The sequence below is a fragment of the Gavialis gangeticus genome, unplaced genomic scaffold, assembly GCF_001723915.1.
Source record: "Gavialis gangeticus isolate Ggan-Ray unplaced genomic scaffold, GavGan_comp1, whole genome shotgun sequence".
NCBI classification, from domain to species: Eukaryota; Metazoa; Chordata; order Crocodylia; family Gavialidae; genus Gavialis; species Gavialis gangeticus.
This window is the reverse complement of record NW_017729026.1, coordinates 43,341,767-43,354,147: the sequence shown is the minus strand read 5'-3', so window position 1 is coordinate 43,354,147 and position 12,381 is coordinate 43,341,767. Positions and strand designations below refer to the sequence as shown.

Here is a 12,381-nt window from a genome sequence, read left to right as displayed (position 1 = left end):
GGAGATTCCACAACCTCTCTGTTCCAGTGCTTTATTACCTTGCTAGTGAGAGAGGTTTTTCCTAACATCTAACCTAAACTTCCCTTGCTGCAACTTGAAACCATTGCTCCTCGTTCTGTCATCTGCCACCACTGAGAACAGTCTAGCTCCATCCTCTTTTGAATCTCCCTTCAGGAAGTTGAAGGCTGCTATTAAATTCCCTCAGTCTTCTCTTCTCTAGACTAAATAAGCCCAGTTCCCTCAGAAGACATGTCCCTCAGCCCCCTAACTATTTTTGTTGCCCTCCGCTAGACTGTCTCATATTTGTCTAAATCCTTTCTGCAGCGGGAGGCCCAACACTGAACACACTACTCCAGATGTGACCTCACCAGTGCTAAATGGAGAATAATCACTTCCCTTGACCTACTGGCAACACTCCTACCAATGCACCCCAACGTGTTGCTAGCTTTCTTAGTAACAAGATCATATTGGCTCATATTGAAGCTTACTGTCCACTAATCCGCAGGTCTTTTTCTGCAGACCTGCTGCCCAGCCAGTCAGCCCCCAGCCTGTGCTGGTGCATGGGACTGTTCTGTACTAAGTGCAGGACAGTCCACTTGTCCTTGTTGAATTGCATGAGATTTCTTTTGGTCCATTCTTCCAATATGTGTAGGTCTCTCCAAATCCCAACCCTACACTCCAGCGCATCTACTACTCCCCCCAGCTTGGTGTCATCTGCAGACTTGCTGAGGGTGCACTCTATGCCACCTTCCAGGTCGCTGATGAAGTCATTGAACAAAACCGGCCCCAAGACCGACCCCTGGGGCACTCCACTTGATGTCAGCTGCCAACTAGACATCAAATCATTGATTACTACCCTCTGAGCCCAATGCTCCAGCCAGTTTTATATCTACCTTACAGTCCATTCATCCAGCCTGTACTTCCTTAGCTTGCCTGGGAGAATGTTGTGGGAGACCATATCAAAAACCTTGATGAAAATCAAGTTATACCACATCCACTTGTCTCCCTGCAGCTACAGGGCCAGTCATCTCATCATAGAAGGCAATTAGGTTGGTCAGGCATGACTTGCTCTTGGTGAATCCATGCTGACCCTTCCTAATCACCTTCTCCTCCAAGTGCTTAGAAATGGATTCCTTGACACACTGATGGTATTTGCTGAATGTTGTTCTCAGCTGATCTTGCAGAAGAGAAAGCATAAAGGAGACAGGTACATAGGCCCCTATATGCATCTTGAATTGCATCCAGAGAGCTACTGGAAACCAGTGCAACCTGTGGAGCAATGGAGTTGTGGTCTTGGCGACCCATCCCCATCACAAGGCACAGATGGTGGTGGCCAGATCAGAGTCTGAAAGTAAGAGTTACAGCCTTTTAACCAGACGGAGTTGGTGAAAGGCACTTCTAGTCACAGCCACCAGCAGAGGATCCCGGAGGATCCCAAGGCTGCAAACCTGAGTAACAAGGGCAGACTGAACCCCTAAGATAAGAGTCCCAATCCCCACTGAGTCAAGTGGTCTGCCTACCATAATCTCCTCTTGTTTGGATTCAATTTCAGTTAACCCACCTGTATCCTGTTCCCACCTGCAGCCAGGCACTGGGAAAGGACTAAGAATGCACTGAGAAAGGACAGGGTCAAAAGAGACTATCAGCAGTTTATAGTGGTGCACCAATATATCTGTTAGCTATCAAAGCAGCACTGATAAAAGGACAAATTATGTTATTGGCTAATGGCTCTTTTTGGTCGCTGTAGCTGAAAATTATGGCCATGTGCCTGTAACACCCTGATGAGCCTAGTCCAGTCCACATGACATGCTACCCAGCCTGATCCCATCCCAGGCAAGCAGTGGGAGGGGGAGGGGGCACCAGGGAGCAGTCACAAGGCTCAACAAAGGGACCGTTACTGGCTCTTACTGCTGCCACTGCCATGGCAACACTGCGTGTGCAGCAGAGGCATGAGTGTCAGGGCTGCCACGGAGATGTTGGGCTGTGCGCGGGCATGGTAAGGTGCCTCACGAGGGACATTCTGCTTCGCCAGGCACCTTTGTAAAAGCAGCTTTTCCTTGACGACTGCAGGAACTCAGCTGCATGGGGCTCACCAACATTGAGGTAGCTGTGTGCTCTGGGACTCCAAATGTACCCAGCACTGCTATCTGTACAAGGGTCCTCCTGACCCCTGCCCGGCCAGGCTGATAGCATGGGCTGCATGGGGAGCAGGGCTGTGGGTAGGAGCCGTGAGCAAGGGAGGCAACTTGCATGGGAATAAGGCAGTCACTGCCTTCCTCATCAAGGGCTGGAGCAGGCAGGAGGGGTGTGTGTGGGGGTGCGTGTGGGGGTGTGTAGAGCGAAATGCAAAACAAACAAACAAAAAGGTTTATGTCAGTAGTTTAAAAAGCCTTGTGCTATTACTAAATAATTGGTTATTGGACTGGCATTGGCAGACATGGTTGGTTAATCACCAGCTATCAGTATCAGCCAAGAAAATCTTTATCAGTGCATCCCTATCGGTATACTAATGTTATTTCACTCCAAAATCTCCACACAATCTCACCCAGCTAGGAAAGAGTGGAAGCAATTTAGAGTTGTCTCACAAATATGCATCAGTTCACATCCATGCCTCGTGGCCACTGAAAGATGAAGCAAAGCACAATCCCCTATCAATCACCAGATGCAGATCATTGACCAACGCCACAATTTCAGTCTCCATACTATATCCAGGACAAAAAACAGACTGACAAGAGCCCAGGAAACCGATGGCATCCAGATATGCCTGCTATCCACCTGTGCAAATTAACTTTCACAAAAATGTTGGAGACAAGTTGACAACTGGATGGGAAGTCTGCAGGAGGTGAAGATTTCTTGAACAGAGGACAGACAATGCAGACTTAAGAGCATTTAGTTCCCTGCTCTCCTGAAGGAAGGCATTTACAACTCCTGCCAGCCATGACCCCGTCTGCCACAGCTGGGACAAGCCAGGGTGGGAAAGGGTCCAATTCACAGCTGGTCACCCTCATCTCTCCTCTGCATCAGTGGATGATAGCAATGTAAAATAATCCATATAAAAACAGAACAAAACATGGCTTCCTCAACCCAAACTCTCACTTTACTGTAAAGTGGTGGTCCACAAGATGTGCCAAATATGGCCAATTTTGTCTCCAGAGTAGGTAGCAAACTTGTCACAGCAGAGTGAAGTAGACTGTGTTTCCAGGCAGTGTGACAATCTGGATTAAACATGCCATCCACCACCTGGAACACTGCTACTGGAAACTTTGTAGATGTAATGCCAGTGGAAAATAGAAGCTTCTTTACCACTGCCATGCCACAGCCCTTTAAGAAAGATCTACCACAACTCCCCTTCTTGGGAGAAGGACTGCTCACAAGAGATGGGATGAGAATGAGGAAAAAGCATCTTTGGGTATCGTTTGGCCAACCAAGTAAGGAAGGCTTTAAGCTCAGTTCTACACAGGATGGGGATCAAAACCCTCATCAACAGAGCACACATTCCAGAGGGTTAAGAACTCAAAGCAGCAACTTAACTCTGGGAAAGGGCCAGAAAGCTATAAGATAGCAAGACATGGTAAGCAAAAAGGAAGCAAGTAGGTCATCTTGGGGCTAATTTGTCTATGGCTGAGTTCAGTGTACTATTCCATAGATGAACCAGGCCATCCACTGAACAGCACCAACCTCAGTGGTGATGTCCCCCAAAAAGTTCTGGAATCCACTGGATCCATAAGTCTCCAGGGTGGACCAACCTAGCTGATCCATCAGCTTAACAGGGGTGACAGAGGCCTTCACCTTTAGGAGGCAATGCCTGGACCATGACAGAGACTTCTTGACAACATCTCTGATAACTGGAGCTCCTCTCCCTAAGCAGATGCAAAACATTAGGTCTAGCAGACATCCTGTTTCATGGGTTGGGCAGTTACTACCTGAAATAGACCCATGGTTGGCATGGAGTCCATGAATTCCTGCTCCAGCCTCAATGTGAATGTTGAAGTTCACCAAGACATTAAGTCTGGGCATCCTCAACACCACCTCCACGACCAACTCAGCTAGTTCAGTCAAGAAAATCAACTGTGCAACAGAAGAATCCAGTCTATCCTCAGCTTCATGCACAAGGTGGACACACACCATGCTGGACAATTCTGTGGACAAAACATTTGGCAACCACCAGCCCAGAGTTCTTGTTCAACCAGGTCTCAGTGATGTATGTAGGATCAGTAGCTGCATCCTGAATGAGGTTGAAGATGACTGCCATTTTATTAACCACCACCTTACTTAGCAGCATCAGTGATAGATCAGGGTTCCCATGTGGCCATGATCTCAACAGAAACAGTGGAGGAGAAAGAGGGGGAAACAGGCATCAGGTGCCTTCCACTGTGCTTCAGATGATCTAGGATGAAATCAGTACTCCTGTGGAAGTCAAAAGCAAAACTCTGATTGAATTTGAGTTTCAATTGACCTGGAGAGTATATATGAGCACTGGTTACTTAGAGAGGGAGCGTGACTTACCATATTTCTTCTGTTGCTCTTGATCTTCACTATACTTTTGAGAACTCCTCTCACCCAAATCCCAGCTACATTCACTACATAACTGGATGCCGTTGCCATCCCTACCATTTAATCATTTGCATTTTGCACACGCTCCTAAAGCCAAAGCTTGAACAGAAACCCACTGTGTTCATAGGTAGCAACTTTGAAGGTATGGAAAAGTAACTCTGGCTCACCTGGCAGAGCCATGCTAAGCTTCTCAGCTGGAAGTCACTCTTTGCATATCTCACACAGTAATCATTTCCTATAATTCAAAGGCAAGAAGCTCTAGCCCCCAAGTAATTCTGGTTATATATCCCTAGCCCATGGCTGTCTTAAGATTGACCCCTGCAATGTTCAGAAGTGGCGACTTCTCTTTTTAAGCCCTATTTGGTTTTTAAATGTATGAATAGTGCTCTTCAGTATAATATAGTGTGGTCTGTATTTGGGTTAGGGAGAATACAAAACAGATACGTACTGTGCATCCTGCTTCGCTCTTCGAAATGGAGACTAGATATATCCTTATATGGTTACCATAAGAACTGGGAACAATTTTCCAGTTTAAATCAACATTTATGAAATGACTAACATATGAGAGCCAAAGAAAAAAAAAGAGCCAAGTCTGAAGCCTATTTAGAATTTTAAAAGCTTTCATATTAACCTCAAGGCCAAAGCACTCCACGTTAAAAAACTGAAATTCTTCCACAGATGACACAGGACTAGAGGCAGTTTTTGCTAAAGAGCATACAAATAACCATCATTACTAGACATCACCCTCCTACCTCAAATGACAGTTCAGTAAGAGACAAAGTGTTATAAAGTCATCCAACACTGCTATCTATTAAAGAACAAAATTGGGCTTAATTCATTACTGATGCAATGCCATTGCCTCAGCAAGCATATGTCAGGGATCATCTTGGCCCTTTACATTCAAGGAACATTCAAGGTAGTAATTAAAAAATGAGAAGTTACCACCAACTACCATCAGTCTTAAACTGACATCCAGTGACTTGTGATTAGGTGTTGTTATTAGTCACTGAACTTCACAAGCAAACAAAGCATATTAGTAGTTATGTAAACGGCAAAATACCTGGACAAGCTTACAGCCAAATTCAGGTAAATATGATCCAACAAAAAAGACAACATTTTGAAGTCAAAGAAGACTGGGAACATCTAAATGAAAACACACAAGATGGTTCCTCGACTAAGGCAGTGGGCTGGGACTTAGAAAGCTCAGAGGCACAATTAATTAGCCCACAAAGAGCACCTTTCAAGTATAGCTACACTGCTTCTGGTCCAGGAATCAGGACGAGAATTTTAAGCATGATGCTACCTGACATGGCAAGTTAACAGTATACCCATGCCCTTAAAGTCTTTAAGTTGTGTTAACATTTTCCTTGAGACTTCCACTCAACTGACATGATTTAGTAAATGTGTTAAATTAACCTATTACTTTTATTATGGAAAAACTTATTCATATGCATACACACAGTAGAACACACACAAAAACTTTGTAAGAAATATTATTATGGTTGGAAATTCAAGAACTGAAAAGTTAGGAAATGCCAAACTCGAAAATGCCTAAGAAAATTTATTTCAGGCTCCCTCTGGCTATGCCTTGTGATATTGCTTTTAATTTCAGGACCAATGTAAAGATTGATAGATGATTTTTGTTTTTTCATAAATACTGCATGTAGCTCCATCTATTAGATTAATATCATGTATCTAACACTAAGTGTTAACTTAATCTTGTGGCTTACCCCTCAAGAAAGCAGACAATTAACTAAATCAGTGACTACTACTTAAGGGACAATAATACTAATACACTCTTACCCAGTGCTTTTCTTCAACAGATCTCAAAGCACATTACAAAGTGGATCAATATCATTATCCCCACTTTATGACTGGGGAAACTGAGGCCTGAAAATATAAAATGACTTATTCAAGGTCACCCAGGAGGCCAGTGGCACAGTGACTAAGTTGCACAACACAGTGAAGCCTGTCTCACATTCTATTAGCATGATACCGAAGCTGCATTTATCAGGCTCTGAACCAACAAGAGCTTTGAAATGGATAAACAGATTGCCTCTTAGGAGAGACATTGTCTGAAAGTCAAATAGAAGACAAAGCTGTAGGGCGTGCAGGTACTTTGTAGGGTGACAACACAAGTAGGAGGAGGTATAACGAAAAGCAAAAAAAAAAAAAAAGTGTGCAAAGAGGAACTAAGATTTAAGGAAGATAATAAAAATATAAAACTTTTGGTATTTAACCCTTTCCAGGCCTGCTATGTTCTTATATTTTGTTTTGTTTTGTTCCATATTGTCTGTACACGAACACACAGAGCCTGGGAACCAAGCAGGAAGAATTGGAAGTCCTTACACAGTCAAGGAACTATGACATGGAATAAGAGAGACTTGGTGGGATAGCTTACATGACCAGAGTACTGTCATAGATGAATACAAACTGTTCAGGAAAGACAAGCAAGGGAGAAGAGGAGGAGTTGCACTGTATGTAAAAGAGCCATATGACTGCTCAGAGCGCCAGTAGAAGCTGGAGATAGGCCTGTTGAGAGTCTCTGGGTTAAGGTTAGAGGGGAAAGCAACAAGTGTGGTGTCATGGTGGGGATCTTCTACAGACTACCAGACCAGGAGGATGAGGTAGATGAAGCTTTCTCCAGGCAACTAGCAGAGGTTTCTGGATTACAGGCCCCAATTCTGATAGGGGAGGTGGGGGGCAGATTGAGGCCGCCACGGTGAGGGAAGGAGTGGGGTAGGGGAAGGCACTGCCCAGCCAGGGTGGTGAATGTGACCCTGGGAGCAGGACAGAGCTGCAGGCTGCTCATCCGGAGCCGTGTGCGGGTGGGGAGGGGGGCAGCTCCCCGCTGCTGCATGAACCCCCCAGGGGAAGCATGGGGGGCATGCGCTTCCCCCCACTCTCCCTAGAGTTGTGTACGGGGTGAGGGCAGGCTGTCCACTGAGGTCTCAGGGCCAGGCGCTGTGCCAGTCTCTTCCCAGTGAGGGGGCTGGGCTGGGGCTGTGCTCAGTCCCACTCCCAGGATTGCATTTACTGTCCTCACTGGGCAGCGCCCTGCCCCTGCCCCACTCCCTCCCTCACCATGGGAGCCTTGATCTGCCCCCACCATGCCCTATCCCTCCCCCCTGACCCTTCCCCCCCTACATAGACTTACTGGCCAGATGCTGTTCTCCCAAGGTGTCAGGCTGCATTCCTGTAAATCAGCTATCGGATCGGTATCAACCAATATGGCTAGTTAATAATCGGCCATTGGTATCAGCCAAGAACATCTTTATCGATGCACCCCTACAAATTGCAGGACTGAGCCAAAACAAATCTCATGAGGTTCAATAAGGTCAAATGCAAAGTCCTGCACTTCGGACAGAAGAATTCCATGCACTACTACAGGCTTGGGACCAACTGGCTAAGCAGCAGCTCTGCAGAAAAGGACCTGGGGGTTACAGTGGATAACCAAGTGGATATGAGCCAAGAAGGCTAAACAGTATACTAGATTGCATTAGTAGGAGCATTGCCAGCAGACTGAGGGCAGTAATTATTACCCTCTATTCTGCACTGGTGAGGCCACATCTGGAGTACTGTGTCCAGTTTTGGGCCCCCCACTACAGAAAGGATGTGGACAAATTGGAGGGAGTCCAGTGCAGCGCAGTGAAAATGGTTAGGGAGCTAGGGAACATGACTTAAGGAGAGACTCAAGGAACTGGGCTTGTTTAGTCTAAAGAAGAGAAGACTGAGTGGGTATTTGATAGCAACCTTTAACTACCTGAAGGGTGGTTCAAAAGAGGATGGAGCTAGACTGAAACAGGCTACCCAAAGAGGTTGTGGAATTGCCATCTGTGGAGGTTGCTAAATGCCTGGCTTGACAAAACCCTGGCTGGAATGATCTAGTTGGGGGTAGTCCTGTTCTGAGCAGGCGTTTGGACTAGATGACCTCCTTAGGTCCCTTCCAACCCTAATTTTCTATGATTCTGTATCACTGCATTTTCATACTGACTACAGTTTGTCACAGGAACTTGGACCAACAATAAGTTGGACTTGCTGCAGACACATGGTAGGTGACATGGGGGCTTCTGTAAACTGGAGATTCAGTCTAAAGTAGGGTAAATCGTGGGGTTCCATCCCAAGAGAGGGACAGATATAGGCCTGTCACTTAAAAGGATGCACACTAGAAAAAACTGAAGACAGGGTAAAAAGCTATAGCTCAACCTGGATCCATAACAGACATATAGACCTAGATCCATAAAAGGACTTAGCTGAGCCAACAGCGAGCAGTGCCACACCTAAGGTGCCTGGCTCTGTAACTGGAATCCCTGGCCATACATTAGGTATATATGGTGGGTTACAATTCATGGGGAGAATTAGACACACGAGACTAGGATTCACAACAGCCAGCATGCTAATCAAGCCAACATATTAAGATTAAAAAGAGTGGAACCTCATAAATTCTACCCCTTTTGCATCTTAGGGACCTAATTCTGGACTGTAGGAAGGCAACTATCAGGCTGGGACTCGCAACTTGGAAGCCTTTTTGGAGTTACTTGGTGATAGCCATCCTTCTGAAACTAGAGCTAGCAGCAGCAGTGCCCTACTTTTACACAACGTGGCTATAAAAATTGGTGAGTGAGAGACATAGGCACTGGGCCCTCATGTGCCTGGTGACACTGAAACCCACATCTTCTACCTCCCAAAACAGTACCCTGCCCACCAAGGTGTAGGATAGGCTGAGAGAAAAAACACTCTTTACTCTTCCTGGTAAAGCTGTACCACACTATACAAAAAATAAAAGAATTCAAGATTCATTAGGCCTCAGAGAAAAAAGAGGCACAACACTGTAACCTAGTAATCTAGACATCCATCCACCTGGGAGAGAAGAGATCAGGATTTCAGTTGTGCACCAAGAATGGTTTAAATATTCAGTGAATAGAGTATATAATATAAAACACATTTTCACTTAGACAGGAAAAAGACAACATTTTTACACATACCTTCACATTCATCCTGAGAAATTTCAAACCCCTATCTCCAAAAATGGGAGCAAAAGAGGCAGAGAAAAGGTTGCCAGAATATTTTTTGAACACAGTAAAACAATGTACATTTTCCCCCTGAAACAATTCAGAGTGTTTGGTGAAGCACGTATTTTAATATGGTGTAATTATTTGGGGGGGGGAAAAAACTTGAAGTTGCTTGGCATTACCCATTCTAACAACAAGCAATACTGCCAGCCACACCTAGACTAGATTTTTCTAACTAGGACTCTACTTTTTTTCTCCACCAAAAAAGCCAGAAATATGACAGCCAACTTATGCAAGGTCAATATATAACTGGACTTCCTATAGCTTTGACTTTTGTATTTGTAGTATTTTTGGGAATGCAATGCAAATACTAATTCATATTTTTTCTTTTCAGTGCAGTTTTTATTTTAGTATTTTTAGTACATTTAACTCTGGGTCCTTTTCTTGGTTCTTTGATTTTCCTAGGGTTTCATAAAGGCAATAGCAGTTCAAAGTCTTTATCTGTAGTTATTAACTTATATTTATAGAAAAAAAAAAGTTTTCCCTAAAATTGAACCTGAAAATGCAAGATTGACTTACATACAGGATAAACTATATATAGAAAAAAAATACATAAATCACACGACCCACCACTAAAAATACCCTCAGTATAGCATTTATTTAACAGTACACATCCATCCATAACAGTCTAGAATCAGAAATTAAACAAAAAATACATGCAACTGAAAATGCCAGAAATATTATGTAGACAGAATGTGTTATGCCAGCCAGGAATGTAGCCAAAACACCACAGTGGCATTAACAAGTGTAAACCAGAAGCACTAGCTGTACATACCTCATCTGAAAAACAGTAAACCTACGTGAAGACAAAGTCCAACACGGATAGTCTAATATGTTCAGTTGCTAAAAACAGTGAACTCAACAAAGCAGCAATGCCACAGGCAGACTATCTTAAAACATTATGCTACAACATTAAGTATATATGCTAACTAGTAGGATTTCTGGTTTCCCTACTTAGGTTACCTACTGAACATGTTTTGCATATAATACTTACTGCTCATGGAATAAACAGATAGTAAACACTGCACAGTATAAACTTAAATGCACAACCTTTTTTAAAAAAACCCACAAAAATAAAAAACCTTTCTAAACACAGACAAAAAAATTCCACGGGGATAATCACCACCATCTTGCAATCACCGCAGTCAAAACCTACTCAAAATTAGAAGATTAAATAAATTATTAACAAATTAAAATATTAGCATATTCAGAAAGAGCAAGCTTACCTTTTCCTCTAGATACCCATTACGGTCAAACTGGTAAAGTGATGCCAGATGAGTAATAATCCACCAGCTAAAACTTAATGGATCTTTGCACTGAAGTGACTCAAAACCAAGCCTCTCTTCTGTACTACTGGATCTTTCAAGAAGATTATTTAGAAGTTTATTCATCAAGCTCCAGAAAGTCTTCTGAGAACAGAAAAGCAATTCGGGGTTGTATTAAATGATGCTTCATGGTAGTAAAACAGTAACAAAAAACCATATTAATATATATTCCTCATGCCATAGTGTCTTGTTGATTTATTAATGCTGTTTTAATTTTGCAAGGAACAACAAACAAGTGATTGTCATTTTGTAAATAACTACGAACAACAAAATTTAGTGACACCAGATAAAACCTTGAGCCATTTTAGATTTTATTCTTTAAAGAAAAATAAAAAACAAATGCAATAAAAGTATGATCCTCGATGGCCAAGGGACAGCATAATCTTTGTTTTGTGGGTTAATTTCAAGACCACATGGAATATGGGTGTAAAGGAATTAGTATCTTCTAGAAAGAATGAATAAAACAGCGATAGCTTACACGAGTGTGCATTGAAGTTGGCCTGCCAACAAGTTTATGAATAAGTTTAAAAAAAAAGTAAAGGTTTAAGCAGCTTATATTACACTGACAATATAAAATGGATGAGCATTTTTAAATATAACTTACCTGCAGCTTCATACAGCATATGATTAACAATATGAAATAGTAATAGCTAGGGACAGATCCCATAAGAGAGGATAGCACAGTCACACTGTGACAAGGGGGTAACTACAAGCTCCACCCTCAAGCCACTCACGTCATTGGCTTGCCCCCTGCCTAGGGCAGTCTATCCTGCCTCACCTTTGATGTTACCATAATGGTTGTTAAATGTGGGAGGTTGCCATAATTGCAGCCCTGGTGTAGTGGGCCAAGTACACAGCTCCGAACCACCCGTATACCATGTCCCATGCCTCACAAACGGCATCTAAACAGCGGACAACTCCTGCCGTTGCTGCGTTGAACTCTGCCCCTTGCTGGGCATCTAACACTCTGCCCTTTGCAGGGCCTCAATCACTCAACCCACTCCTGGGCCTTACCCATTCCACCCTTCACTGGGTCTCACTCATTCTGCCCTACTCCATGCAGCCCTTCGGGTGTTACCCAGGACCAGGAACTTCTTCCATCCTTATAGGTCCTACCCTGACCTCCAGGTATTCTGGGAGATGCTCACCTCAGGCTGTGATGCTGCTCCATTGGCTCCCTTCATGTAACTGACAGCTCTGCTTCTAGGGCCTGGGCTTATACCCTGTCTGCCCAGCCTTCATCCAATCATGTGGCACCCTAGCGGTCATGCAACTGCCTAATTGGGCCTAGCCGCACCTGCCGGCAGCTCCACAGCCTGCTTAAACCTCTTAAGGAGGCAGGCAAAACTTGATCAGGGGCAGCAGGGCAGGCCCTACAAGGAGAGGCTCAGGGATCTGAACCTGTTCCGCCTCCACAAGAGAAGGCTGGG

At 44.0% G+C, this 12,381-nt stretch overlaps 1 protein-coding gene across 3 annotated transcripts in view; it reads right to left on the bottom strand.

Moving 5' to 3' along the window:
- The window catches only part of MMS22L (MMS22 like, DNA repair protein), a 206,780-nt gene that overhangs the window by 138,458 nt on the left and 55,941 nt on the right, over positions 1-12,381 (bottom strand). For all 3 annotated transcript variants that reach the window (XM_019520182.1, XM_019520183.1, XM_019520184.1), the window contains exon 10: positions 10,853-11,035. In XM_019520182.1, the coding sequence (XP_019375727.1) occupies positions 10,853-11,035 (183 nt within the window). The remainder of the gene's footprint in view (positions 1-10,852; positions 11,036-12,381) is intronic.